This window comes from Pempheris klunzingeri, chromosome 12, assembly GCF_042242105.1.
Source record: "Pempheris klunzingeri isolate RE-2024b chromosome 12, fPemKlu1.hap1, whole genome shotgun sequence".
Lineage (NCBI taxonomy): Eukaryota > Metazoa > Chordata > Actinopteri > Acropomatiformes > Pempheridae > Pempheris > Pempheris klunzingeri.
Window position 1 is genome coordinate 22,022,486 of NC_092023.1, and position 15,377 is coordinate 22,037,862.

General features: G+C 36.9%; 1 protein-coding gene across 1 annotated transcript in view; it reads left to right on the forward strand.

Moving 5' to 3' along the window:
- The window catches only part of col13a1 (collagen, type XIII, alpha 1), a 47,694-nt gene extending 36,805 nt beyond the window's left edge, over nt 1-10,889 (forward strand). The window contains exons 29-34 of the mRNA XM_070841622.1: nt 2,397-2,450; nt 2,541-2,594; nt 3,302-3,337; nt 6,781-6,867; nt 10,603-10,641; nt 10,762-10,889. Of these exons, the coding sequence (XP_070697723.1) occupies nt 2,397-2,450; nt 2,541-2,594; nt 3,302-3,337; nt 6,781-6,867; nt 10,603-10,641; nt 10,762-10,764 (273 nt within the window). The 3' untranslated portion in view covers nt 10,765-10,889. The remainder of the gene's footprint in view (nt 1-2,396; nt 2,451-2,540; nt 2,595-3,301; nt 3,338-6,780; nt 6,868-10,602; nt 10,642-10,761) is intronic.
- The last annotated feature ends 4,488 nt before the right edge of the window (nt 10,890-15,377 follow it).

Consider the following 15,377-nt stretch of genomic DNA (forward strand, 5'->3'; position numbering starts at 1 on the left):
ATGTCCGCTTGCTCTCCTGCTTCCTATGCTTGTCCTGTCTCTTTTCCTTTCTAAAATAGATCTGTGAGGGCAGGACTGTTTAAGGTTGAGGATTCTGAGGATGCACTGGCATGAAAATTTGAAAGTAGTAGCCATGTTAGCTCTACACAGTATACATCACATTGATGGCCTCATGGCCCACAGCCCCTGTAGCATAGGTCGCTAACTGGCGGACCGCGGTCCGGGTCCGGACCTAGACGCCATCTTATGCGGACCCGGACCTATTATCAATAAATTATAAGGGGATTTTAAATTTGACAAGATGCTTCTATTTTAACCAGTGCAGCTTTTCTAGTGTTAGTTGAATGTGTCATTGGTTGAGCAGATCAGGAAACGCACAGACCAATTGCATTTGAGTTAAGCCATCCCACGTGACGCTACGTGGGTTTGAGATTTATAGATTGTAAAGTTGATTGACTGTTCAGTCAAGATGTGACAGTTAAAGAAAACTGCTGCTAAACTTTATTTTTCTCGAGTTATGAACTTTATTTTAAGATGCACATTTATTCAAACAATTTTATTTATTTTCTCTTATTTCTAAATGCAGCAGAGTCAAGAACGTTCTACCTATCTACAGTATTATGTGTCTGTTTACTTAAATGTTTTTGAATCATACTGAATTTATTTGATTTGACAGTCAGTTATTGATCACATGCAGACGTTGATATAACTACTAGGCTACATATCACACTAAATCAAGTTAGACAGTATGATGTTCCGGACCTTTGCTTTAACACATTTTCTCTGACTGGGCCTTTTTGAATTTTAGTTGAATAACCCTGCCCTATAGCAATCACTAAAGTCTAAATTCCTGAATACACAAAGAAGAGCATTCAATAAATAATAAATGCCATCCCATTTGCACTGGAGGATTATCTGTCTAGGCCTGGCTAATACTAGCTAATTACAGATATACATGTATCAACATTTTCTGATAAAAACAGGAAATGTCAGCAAAGAAAGAAATGTTTGCAGTCATTTGGAAATAGTGTCCCCAATACATAGGTTTTTCAACACTGACAAGATTATTTTTTATGACATGTTATGGTCACAACTCCAAAAAACAGATTCATGTGATCCTTATCAATTGTTTGTGTTTATGAGGGGGGAAAAGCATTATTAAAATGTTAAAACATAAATGCTCAATTGTCATTCCAGTCATCTCTACTTTGCCATTTTTCCCATCACTGTTAATGCCCTGGTTAATGAAAGTCAACTTTCTACACAGGTGCTTTACATCAAAAGACACTTGAAGCAGTTTAAGTTTTAGTTTTTCAAATCAGATATCTTGGAGTAATCTACTTCACTATAGAAATAGCACTAATACATAACCAATAAGGCCTAAAACCAAGCTTGTCCACATATAGAAGGATCAACATCCACAAACTACAGAAATATAGGGTAAATATTAATTAGATTATTACAGGCATTTAGCACTAACATTGAAGTTAAGCAAAGGCAAAGTTTTCTTTCTCAATTCCCTGGTACTATGAAAGGCAGTTCTGAGTTTTAAGTCAGAATTCTGAGAATTAAGTCAGATCTCAAATCATTTTTTTCACATATGGCCCTTATTCTCTTCTGTAGCATTTCTTTACAATGTTGGATATGGCCATCTTTTATTGAGTGTTTATGAGCAAGTGGTTAAGAGAAAATATTATAAATTGATATTGTAAGCATTACATTATTTCAGTCTAATAGTCTTCCAAATTTACCTAAAATCTGTTATTTGTCTCCGACCACTATCTTGGGCCACTTAAGAGGAATGTTCCCTAGTACTGTTTTGAATTTCCATCTTATCTGATTTTGGATGCCTTAACAGTGTTAATCCTCAGTCCTCAACCCTGTCTCAATGGGTTTTTGCCTCATGTTCCTGAATCAGTACTTGAGCTGCAAAGTTGCCATTGCTAAGAACTATCCAAGAGTAAAGCATGCAGAGATGCCTGTGCTGCATGTTGATATGTCATACGGTGCATTTGGACATTTGTTTTCCAAACAGCACTGTACGTACGGATATGCCTGAGATGCAAGATCTTCCTCTTCAATCCTGATGGCTACGCAGACAGAGACCTGCAGCTGTTGACATTTTACTCATTTTCCCTCCTTTTTAATGGTTTGGAATGTAGTTCAGCTTGGTGCTATGCTATAGGTGTCAGGACAGAAAAGTATGTCCTAAACCCTTTTCTGTAACTAGTAAAAAAAAATTGGTATAAATGGTCCATGACGTTATCTTCACGACATCTATTCATGTCCACCAGAAAGCTTGTTGATTTGCTGATTTGAGTCATTTAAGGATGATATTTTCTCTAGTACTGCTTGTATCTTCTAATAAGTATTTATTTCCCCCTTTTTCTTTAAAGGGATTAATAGGACCTGCAGGTGTGCCAGGGCCAGCAGGACCAAAGGGAGAGAGAGTGCGTATCTGTGTGGTTTTTTTTGCTTTTATTCTAAACATAGTATATAATTTTAGGAGAATATACAATTAGTTTTTTGTCTCATCACAGGGTGAAAAGGGAGATGCAGGATTACCAGGACCAACTGGGCCTCAAGGCATCCCTGTAAGTCTGTAATTTCATGTTAAATATTCATCACATCTTTTAGCCAATTGGAAGCAGCAATGTGAAAGTTTTTACCAGACTTCTGACAGTATGGCACAATGACAGGTTGACACCAGAGTGGCCCTAAATTTACATTGAATGTGTGTCATTCAATTTATTTTATATCACAATGAAATCTGGAGTTGTCCAGGTTGCTTATGCATGTAAGATTTAAAAATGTGAAGCGTTTAAGTTTTACGTACAATCAAAACATAACAGACAATTATGTTGTCATGACATTAGCCTAAAGTTTTTGTATAGTTGTATAGTCACTATACGATAATCTCATAATGAGTTACAACAATCTCACACTTTTGCACCCAGTAGGTCTAGGGACTGACACTGGTAATATATTTTATTACATTTTATCCCCAACAATTGTGAGATGACAATTGTGAGGTAAAAAGTAGGTTTATCACATTCACCCTTCAAAGTAATCTACTAGGAATATAGGCCAGTGCAGGTTGCTGTTGATGTTGCATTGCATTGTGGGAAAAATTTAGCCATGTCTCTTCCTGGATAAACTCATATTTTTCTGCCTCATTGAAAGGAATGAGAGACAGTGCTAATATCAGTTTGGGCATGATCTAAGATGGCAAAGAAGTATATTTACCAAAGTGTAACATGCATGTATATCCACCAGTGATATTTCTTGTTTCTTTTTTCAGGGTTTAGTAGGACCACAAGGACTTAAAGGGAACCGGGTAAGATACTCTCTGTAGTGTTGTCAGTTATATAGATAGAAGAACCCAAGTGACATGATTCAGGTTTCATTTGTAGAATACAGTCAGACCACTTACAAAGTCTGTATGTCTCATATAAGAATAGGCCAGGCTGGTATTTGCACATTTCTACAACATTATTGTACCTCTGCTAATGTAACTGCTTTGAATATAAATAATGTTTCCTGACATTAAAAAAAGCCAGACGAGTCATATAGCTGACTTAGATTTTTTTAATGACCCTGAACACTTCAATATGTCTTGCCTTATGAGGGAAATGTATTTGTTTTGCCCTCGGCTTTGTTTTGAAGCTAGGGGTCTGAGATGCATTTCAGAATAAACTTAAACAGATCAGACGTCATGAGGAACATAATTCTTGATTATACTAAAAAAAAAAAAGTTAAATGTGTTAAGTGACCTTGGGTTATGTTTGCATCAAGCAGTCCTTCTATTTTATTGTCTGTTATGTTACATCATAATGTGGATTCAATTTAGAGTTGAAATTAAGAGATGGATATCAGTCTCATGTCTATGTGTTTAAACAGCTATACTATATGTTTGTCGTTATTTACGGCCCACAACAGAACTGTTTTGGTTCACTCTGTCCGCTCTCATAGTGTCATTTCCAGCAGCAGCAGGCAGCAGTTTTGAGCCTAAAGCAGTTTTGAGCCTAGTTCTGATAGAACTAGGCTGCTTAGCCTTAAACAGCAGACAGACAAGGTCAACTACTAACTGGTGGACATAGTGGAGCATCTAGAAGCATCTGGCAGCCAGAGCCAGAGCTAAAATGAGAGGGAATGTTGGACTCAAATTCATCAGATGACCAGAGGCGAGACATGACAGCTAATGTAGTTCTGTATGTTCATTTATAAATATGTCAGTATTTGCCATATCAACTTCAATTGGTACGCTATGTGATACAGCTTGTTTGCACCGCCCTTATTGACTCAAAATCATTTATTGTAGGGGTAAGTACAGAGATCAGAGGCAGAACTTAGTTAGCATTGCCAAACATAAAGATTGAAATGGGGGAAGCAGAATTTGGCTCTTTGTAAAGTTAACACATACACCTACCACTAAAGGTCTTATAATCACTGTGAGGTTGTCAGGTTTGATATCATGTGCCTGCACAGAGATCAAAGTCTTTGCTTACTAACAATATTTTGCAATTGCTTTAGCAAGAAATGCTGCACAGAAGTACTTAGCATACGGATAAACATATTATTTTTACCTTTGAACAGAGCCATGTCCTTAACTCTAGCTTTGTACTTAACACACAAAAATTAGATTGATATCCATCTTGTACTCTCAGAAATAAACCAAACAAGATTACGGAGTATCAAAGAATATATTTGTAATGTCCGCATACCCTTCCTCTAAGAGAATGTTTCTGTTTCCTTCCCATTAACCTGTGACTGTTTTAATATTTCCACTCCCCTCTTTTAAGTCTTCACATTTCATAAGCTCTCTCAGCACATTCAACTGGCATCTAGCCAAAAAATATTTTCAGTGCGCAGCTACCACAATATTTTATCTCTGATAAACAGGCATAAATGTCTGTCCAGTTGAAGGTGTTGAAGACAAAGCTATGGGATAGTGTTGGTATTTTTATTCTTTGTCCTGTCTTCCTTTGTTTCCGCAGGTCTTCCTATCCCCTTTCACTTCCCTCCACCCTGCTCTGTGGCCCGTGGCTCTTTTTATTGCCGGGGTTGCCCTCTCTTCCTCTCACAAATCTTGGCCTCCTGCTCCTCCTTCCTCCTGCATTTTAATGTAGTCCTAGGTTAATTTTCCTCCTCTTACACCTCCTCTTTACTCCTCCCTCTCCTACTTAACAGTGCCTCTTCCCTGCAAGCCTTCATGTATTCCCTCCAACTCCTGATCCATACCCCAAGTTGGCAAACACTGCTCTCCCATCACTGTCAAAATGTGTGCTGCATTTAGATGTTTGTTTTCAATGTTTTTTAGCTAATCAATTTCAAGGACAGTTGAATGTTTAGTTTGGTGAATGGTAAATGGTCTGTACTCATATAGCGTCTCTAGACATTTCAACTACTCAAAGCACTTTTACATTCACAGTCACCCACTGACACATTATTCATACAGAGGAATCGAAGTTGGAGGACACCATTCTTTCACACACATTCACATACTGAAGCTATGATTTAGGAACAAAGTGAGATTCCACACAGCGACCTAGGCTGAATCTTTCAACATGTAACCAGTACCTTTACAGCAGGTGCTGATAATTAATTTGCCCTATTTGTAGGCTTGTAATGATTTTCAAATTAGTGAGAACTCATGCAGTGGGCTTCATAATTTCTTAACACACAAACCTGTCAAAGAATAGCAAGTCTGCACATTATTTCACAGATACATTAACTTATCTCACCTTTAAATGTGAGCCTTCTATTAGTAACATTTACAGCTGGGTTTTGCATTGAAGACAAAAGCATTTGAAACAGAAGCCCTTCACCTGAAGAAAGTCTAAAAATGAGACTACAGTTGTGCCAGGAATGCTAAGGGCAGCAATGGGAGAACATTGTAGTCAGGCAGCCTATCGTCATTCTTATCGTACTGTATTCCCTATGAATTTCTTTATCTAATCCTTTACAGCCTTTAATCTTGGAGAGCAGGTGTTCTTCTAGGTGTTAATTCCATGATTGCAATGGCCCTGTTTTACCCTGTAATCTGCATACAGTAGTAATGAAGTCTTACCAAGTGCTTGAAACTGAGTAGAATACGTCACTATTTAGCATTGCACTCCTAAAACATAATCAGATCGTCAGGAAGTCAATCAGTGCAACAAAATTTGAGCAATTGTCTTTTATTTCATACATTCCTCTTCCTCATCAAAACCTGGCACCTACATTACCAACCCATAATGCAAATCCACTGTCGAATGTGTTATGTGCCAGTAGCATCTGATATAGCTTGGAGCCTCTAGTCTCTAGCCTAGGTGTGGACGATTTCATTATTCTATAGCTTTCATTTTTGGACATTACCCTGTCGCTTATATTTAATGTTTTGTTCAGCAGATTATCTTAATTAATCATAAAGTACTTCCCTCTCTCTCATGTTTCTGACTTCCCACTTGCAAGCCTTCCAAAATCTACCAAGTAGTATGTTGTCCTTGGTAAAATGCTTGGATGAAACCTGCTCATCAACAGCACTGGCTTTACTCTCGCCTCCCTAACTCCCCATACTTACCTACCCCCACTATAATTTACATTACAAAATCATATAAATCTTGTGATTAAAATCAAAATATCAAAATGCACTCCAAACCTATTTGTACATTAGAATAACTTGCATACAGTATGAGGGAGAATACCTGACATATGAAATCTTACAAACAAACATTTGCTTTAAGTGTGGCTTGATGAGGAGGACTAAAGTTTGTCTTTTTAATACACTGTTGTTTGCAGGGAGAGAGGGGCAAGAAAGGCAACAGGGGGGCCAAAGGGGATAAGGGAGACCAAGGAGCACCTGGATTAGATGCCCCCTGTCCGTTGGTATGTCAGTAGTCTGATGTGTAACCAAGAGGCAAAGGGAAGGAGCACTATCTTAAAATACAACACAATCCCATAGAGCTTTAGTTTCTCTGTTGCTGTATTCAGTAGTCACCTTCCTTTTGTCTCTGGCATTCAGTGGTTCTAATCAACCGCCTGTTGGCGATATGCTATTGAATTCATCCATTAAAAAGGTTTCATGAAGAGCAAAGGAAAGGTATGGTAACAGATGAAAATAGATTTATCAGGTGAAAAATTAACTTGGGTGGACCACAGACCACAATTCTGCCAGAGGAACCTCTTTTTTTCCAGGAATGAGATCAACAGGAACCAGGAATCAACTGCTGATGAGTATCCAGTGTTTTGTCTCAATTTTGAGACAACAATAGCTGCCTTCCTCTTGCAGCTCTTCAATCTGTCCTTCAGTTTAAATAATCGGGGATAGGTTTGAGACAATCAAACCGGAGCTTTGGCAGGCCTGAGACCTGAAACCCACCCAAAATCATGCCTTTAGTACCTCCTTTGAACCAAAGGAGCAATGATGCAAACCCAAACTTGACCCAAACAGAAAATTATGAAATGAAATTGCCCAAACCTGACCAGAAAACTAATATTTTTATGGTAGCGTAACTCTTAATCAAACCCGTAGAGAACTAACCCCTACTTTGTTTTCAAAGAAATTTGCCATCACATTCTATACCTGAAAGCTTTATAAATCTTTCAAACTCATCTCAGTGAACCCAGTTCCTGTCCATCCCAGGTTACCTGCATGTTCAGGAAACCTGCATCCAGACACCCAGGGGAAAGAATGGAAATCTTCCTGTCGTCAAGCAGTGGAGGAAATACTCCTCTACTACACATGAGCTGCAAAATTGTTTTTTAAATGGTTGATTTCACAAACAGGGTTTCCGAGGCTTTAAAGGGGAAAAAGGTGAACCGGGCTTGCCAGGCCTGGATGGGCTGGATGCCCCTTGTCCTGTGGTATGGTGCTCTTTCTTTCCCTTCATTTTTCCCAGCATGCCTCTAGCTATTCCTAACCATACGCCTGACTATGGGCACTCAGATGTTGCACAATAGATTCACAAAACATGCATGTTTGCATGGAATTATAAATCTACTTATTGAAGTTGAAAAAAGCTTTAGTAAAAAGCATGAACTTTAAATACTCTATATACCTTAATAAATAACATGCAACAAACCTCTCCTTTTGAAAATAAATATTAATTTCACCCTTACCATTACAACCACTAAAACTTCCTATGTTAACTTCACACGCAGGTGATTGTGACTAATATCATCTATTATTACATAACCAGGAATAATCCTAAATATATAGTCATGAAACTGCAATGGTGTAATGTGCTTTTCTTTACAATCCCTTGTTTACTACGCCATCTCTTGCATGGAGCACCTCTTTTCTCCATCTTCAAAGCAACAGAATACCACAGGTGATGAAAAAGAGATGAACCAGATGGCTTTATTAGTCAAAGCAAGTCCTGGTATCAGGAAAGCATCACTACAGCACAATTAATTTCTCAAGTTTGGTGTGGTAACCTGCTGATGTGATTTCTGCGTTTGTTTCCACTGTTCTCCACCCGCTTTGGGTCTGTAGAGTTGCATTTGGAAATTTCTCAGACAATGATACTAAATGCACATCCCAGGAACTGTCTGTTGCTGGCACTGCTGTGTATTGTAAAGCAGATGTTTCATCACTTCATAAAATGAACTAGAACAAGCACTACATTAGTAAACAGTTGTTAACAGATTGTCAGAGTTTCAGGTAATGTGATTTTCGAAACACTCTCCCTAATCTGCATATGGGTTCAGCATGCATAGTCAATTCTTAGGACACCTCAAAATTTACAGCAAAACTGAGTTTGCAGATGTAGTCCTGTCTCAAGGCTTAGGCTAATGGATTCTAGGCGGTTAGACTTGGTATTTGGAGTTACCTCGGTCGCAGTTCATAAATATAATAATTGAGAAAGGGATCAACAATATAGGTCTCTTTGATATCTGGACTAGGCTCACAATTTGCTGCAATTAATCTCAACTAATTGCATTTTTTTCCCTTTAGACTGAAGCCTGAAATAATGGATATTCAAAGGAAGATCATGGAATTAATGTAGATTCAACACAAAGCAACTATATTTAAAATCAAATTATATTGTTTCATAGTATTCTTTTTAACCTTGTACACAAATTCTCTCCTGTGAACTACAGATATAACCATAAAGAACCTCGAAATTGACTGTCAGCTTGAAAGATATGTTTCTTATACGCTAACAGATAATAACAAAACAAAACAAAATTTAGAAGACAGTAATTTCTTACATGCAAAAGAACACAGCACCATAGATTATGGCACAGTAAGATCTGCAGTTCTATACTATCTCTTATTCCACAGACCTCTGAATATACATGTTTCAGGTTTAGGCTGGATGAATGGAGCACCACACCCACTTAGCAGACAAAAAAACACATAGAAAACTGCCAGCAGGAGCGTGACCGTGACAACAGCTTTCACATGTGTCGTAATAAAGCAAAAAATAACAGAACAGAACAGAACAAATATGTACCTTTGTTTGAACGAGCTGTGGTTGCTGCACCATTTCCAGTTTTCCAGAACACACTGCATCTGGATGTGCCGTAGTGTGGTGGTGACAACAGTGACACAGCACTGAATGCATCATTTAGAATTTGTTATTTTTGTCAGCCTATTTGCTGAAACATGTATACCTATGGCAGAAACACACTTACAGGCATTAGAGCATGTAAGATCACTGCCCACGAAACAAAGAAAACAAAACGTGTGTTAATTATGTATATTTTTAACATGTCAATCCATATTAATTATAAATTAACATGTTAATTTTGACAGCATTAAAAACTATGTTGGAAAATATTGGTTTTGCCTTTCCCAGGAACTGTAAAGCTCCAGCTTGTAATGGAGCAACAGTGCCATTCTCCTGTTTAGCGCCATAAAGCGGCACAGGAATCTATTTTGCCAAATTTATTGCCAAATCCATCTAAATATAGAAGCTGCTAATCTCTTTGGCTGTGGTCTCATTTGTTTATCATATTTATACTCAATGAATATACTCAATGGATTCTTAGTTTCAATCACAAATAGCACAGAGTAAAGTTGGGGATACACTGGTTCTGGAAGTAATTTTAACTAGAAACTACAAAGGTTACTTTTAATGATATTCTTCATATTCCTGAAACACTCTTAACACAGTGAACACTCTCCTGGATAATTGTATAACTTTAATCTGAGTCAATCAACGGTTCAGATTAGAGCAGTAGCAAATTTAGAACCATTTGTCATTACAATTGGGAACAAAACATGATGCCATAGTTGTCAAATTCATACTGAATTACCCCAAATCTGAAATTGAATTTAGCTGATGAATGTGTTATGCAGTCTCTAAAAATTGTCAGCAGAACATGCTACATGGCTATGATGAGAAATATCTGGATTTTTTTCATTCATTTCACTACGTTAAAAGTAACTTTTGAAAACAACTATGATGAAGTTTATTGCATTTTTCATAAATGTTCATATATGTGTATGTATATATAATGTGAAATATGGATAAATGGATAGATGAACACATTCCTGTTTCATACAATTGCAAACAGTTTTTGTAAGACAATACTTCACACCTGCAATGGTAATATTGTTCATGTCTGAAGCATACAGTATTTTTTACTTTGTATCTTATTTTCTTTTTCTAGGGAGACGATGGCTTACCTGTACCAGGATGTTGGAATAAAGTAAGTTGGAGAGTTTTACATGTTGTTCATGTCGCTCATGAATGCAGCAGCTCACATACTTCACCATGAACATTGTTTGAACTAACATTTTATATTTTGCTTTTTGCTTTCTCTTTGCAGTGACGATAACTTTGGAATGGCTTATGTGATTGTAAATAGAATATTTATTTTTTTACTTTTACCTTATTCTGTTGCACGTAGAAACATTTTTTAAACTCCTAAAAAGATATGGCAACATTTTGTACATATTGTTTATTTTAATACTTATGATAATTCTTATGTATTGGTTTTTTATATCTATGGATTATTGTAATATGATCAGATTAGTAAAGATTATAATGTGGCTACAAATGCATGATATTTGTGCATAATGTGAAGTGGATAATGCGTATTAACTTATTGTATTAAGTCATTTTGTTCTGTTCTAATAGACCATGCTGCACTGAGGTGTGGGGCTGGAAAGATTATGTGCTAGCATTAGTTAGTTGACTTAGTTGAACTCTCCTCTTTGTGATAAAGTGATAACAAAAAAAAACCAAATATATACTACATGTTCACACAGTGACAGAAAGTAAGAGTCTGCACTTAGAATTTCTGGTCTTCTGCTCACATTGTACTAATGAACATGTATATACCTAAAAGATCAGATCTAGAGCTGTCGTCAGATTTTTCTTTATTGTTTTGGCCTATTAAGCAGTACCATAAAGTAGCAGTGTTGGTTAGAGGGGGTCAGAGGGGCTTTAGTTTCATAGTTTCAGTTCCTGACAGCAGGGCCCTCAGTTTTGGTATAGTGACCAACACAATTGGCAATGTTGGTGGGTGAATTGGAAGTCATTGAATCATGTCCTTTTTTTTGCATCAGGAGCTACTTGGGGAAAATGTCTAAATGACTTTGCACAGTGAGGATACCATATTACACATTACTAATTACATTACAGGCAACAAGTTTTTTATATTATGCACACACCATCATTTTTACCTTCTGTGTAGGTATCATATTATAATTTTCCACAAATCCAAAAAAGATCATTCTTAACAATTCTAGTAATTTTTGAAGATACCATCAAGGGTGATTCCTGGCTGGGTCTTCAATGCCACAATCAGTTCCACCCTTCAGTTATATGCAAAAAAATACCCCAAAAAGCTACAAATAATCTGCTAATGAGCAAATTGGCATGGAATCTTCTGTGCTGCTCCCCAGGGGAGCATGACAGTTTGGATAGTGTCACCCTCATCACAAACCTGAGCTGTGAATGTTTCATGAAAAATATATATGTTGTTAATTGTCCCATCCAAATAAAGTTGGGTGTGATGACCACTGCTGTCACTAGAGTCTGCATGTCCTGTCATGCTACACAAGTTATGTAAATTAGGGTTTGACTGGTATGGCTTTGTAATGGTAGTCCATGGATGTTGGACTGAAAATTCCAATAGGCACATACAAACCACACCATACCACACCATGTGTATCAATCAATCATTAGTGGACAGCTTTTAATTTAATTCAGTCAGTGAGGTCTGATTTTTCATTGCTGTGAGGAATCAAGTATTCCAGACAATCAGAGTTTTGCTGTTCATCTCCAAACCCAACACTTGTGTCCTGGAGGAGGGTGTCAACCAAGATCTCTTAACCATTTGAAGCTTTGAGGTTGAGGCATGAAGATCCTGAAAAATAAATGTTTATCTGTAGGCCAGGAAAGCAGCAGCTCTATGTTTTAGCTTCCTGTGTGTTCTTTCTGGTTTGAGTGTATTGTAAATCATTTTGTCAATTTTCACAGACAGCCACCTGCTGCTCTATGGCTGTCAGGCTTAATGTATTAACTGTTGTGTTTGTAAACTGGTTATGTTTCTTCTAATCTAAGGCAAAGCATACAGCACATTGTTGAATGGAAATATTGCTGCTCACCATTAAGGCATGCTGCTGCAATCATCACATTGTCCAGTCCATTTATGAAGAAAGCTATAACCTGTTTGGACAATGTTGATCCAATGGAGATGTTTTTTTAATTGAGAAGTATAGAACATTTTATCCACAAGCATTTTCATGTAATAGCTCTGCTCGTTAAGCTAACCTCATAATTTTACCTAGTGACTCAGTGTTGAAGAAATGGGTGGACTGACTAGAGTAGAAGTTGGTCCATTATATGCTGCTGCTCTTTGACAAAGCTTTGTTTGTGTTTTGTTCTGTCTCAATTTGATGTTACCACAAGAGATTGTCGTTGGATCATTTTCAGCAATAAAACATACATTCTGTTCAGTTGCTGCTCAGTACCTCACATTAACTCATGCCTTAGTCACTTGGTGGGCCTCATTTTGCTGTCATATTAAACGAATATGAAATGTTCAAAATGTTGATTTTCAGTACAAATAAATCACACAATGTCACTTCAGTAAACTGTTAAAGACATACCTTCAACCTACTGCTGACCTGGTTTAAGTGAGTTTTTATGTCAGACTATAGATTAAGGACAGATGTCTACAGCATGTTATCTACAGCTGTGTATCTTATGAAGACAACCAATTTAATTGTGTAATAAGTTCTTTTTGTATTCCAAAAACTTTTTTTTTACTTAAAAATAAAAGAAGCCTAATAGTAATTAACATTTACTTTGCACTAGTCATGTGCCACAGTAAGTCATGAATGAATGACAGTAATCAAATACAAAATTGAGACAAAAATCATCAATCTATAACAGCAATTAACATGTGTAAAATTAAAATACTTTACAAGTTATTGATTGACTGTAATTTTTATTTTATTTTATTGTTTAGAAAGTGGCTTCATCATCCATCTGGTTTATCTGCAGTTCAGCCTAACCTCTGCTCACAACTAGATTTCTTAGTTTCTTAGTGTACACAAATTTGATGTAAACCCCTGAAATATGACAATTGAAAAGCCTAAAAACCTAAAAATAAACAGATATTGGTTTAAGGAACAGAGCCAACATTAATCTGGGTGAAATACAGTTTAGATGGAACTGCTTTTACCTATGTTTATTTTTGCTGGATGAAGTTTCTCATGCGGATGATGCTACTCAACCCTCCATGTACACCTAATCTTGTCTATACAGGGGTTTGGTCACTTGTATTGGTATGCTGATTGTCTCTGAGGAATACTTACCTTCTTTGATTCAATGATGAATTTGAGTGTGCCTGACAGCATGGACTTAATGATGTGTTTTGGTTTGAGTCTTTTAATGATATTCAAGACATTATTTGTGGTTGGTCTCGAGGACCAAATGTCTTACATCAACAAACACTTTACAAACAGCAGTCATGATTTCCTGTGCAATCCAGAGTTGTGTTTTCTGCATTTTTTTTTTTCATTATGGGAATGATAGAATGATATTGACAAACTAAATCCAGGAAAAAATAAACAATACAGACCAGGCACCAAACACATAAAAATGCAATATTACCATGAGGGCAATAAATGCTCTTGGGTTAGAAAATGTACCCAGAAGCTGTTAACCTGAATGATTTGGTGATAGAAACATCATTTGAGCAAGTTTTTTAGGTGAGAGTGGATTTGGTGACACTGTTTGATAAAGGTAGATAAGATAAATCTGAATTGCATATAATCCCAAGACTCTTAACGAGGAAAATGCTGGAGACGTTCTTCACATGCACCGTAGATCCTGGACTTAATAAACATATCATATTTGAAGGTTGCACTAATGTTTAACAAGCTTGTAATGAGATTGTTTTAATTAAAGGTATTCCTAGACCAGAATACAACATAACTACTGAACACCATGACAACAGCCGAACTTTTCCACCCTTGTTGTAGGGAAGGTGTGTTTGCAATTAAAAGAGGACATAAATGTGCTAAAAACATGATCAGGTCAGTTTCCCTGATTATGTTTGTAAAACAGCTTCCAGGCCAACAAATATGTTAACTTGTAATACTTGTAAGTTGCCAATTAGCTGACTGTGGAGCTAATCAATTTTTATCACTCTTTGGACAAACACTGATCAACCAATCATCAATCAACAATCAACTATTTTTGCAACACAGATTCACAGAAGATCATTTGGACTTCTTAAATTACCCCAAAAAGTAGTAATGAACTGTCACATTGAAAAGTTAAGCATCAAAGCTCTTGAAAATGTTTCATGATGGAAATATCTAACTACTGCAACCAGGTATAGTAAGGTACTTGACGATAACATGTAGTCCAATTTTCAAAGATGCTCTTTTAATCCTGTGTCAGACTATGTGACTCATAGATATGGATGTGAATTCATATTTTTAAACTGTAGGCTATGTGGATTATTATTATTATTTCAATGTGTACTAAGAGGCAAACACGGAAATGGTAATGGGCAGGCTGAATAAGGTCAGTAATGCAAGATTCAAGCTTTTTGAGGGTTAAGATAGATGATACAATACAATACAGGGTGCAATACAAGTAACTCAAATAACTCTGGAAATGCACTGGACATCAAAGACTGATGATAAATAATCTTTTGTGTGTTATATAAATTTGGTTTCTTTTGCTTGTGTTTCCTAAGTAATCAAACTGTATTTACACACATTTTTAAAGGGTCAACATCCTTTCCAACTGGCTAAGAAGTAGGGCAACCAGAGACTCCATGAGGCCACAAAAGAAAACTTAAAGGCATCTGTAAGTATCTTTGAGTTTGTACCCAAGCCTGGAGTTGGCATTTCAACGTTTTTCCAGGAGGCTGGGCAACAGGACCAGTAAAGTTGGAGACTCTGATGGCAGCAGTGA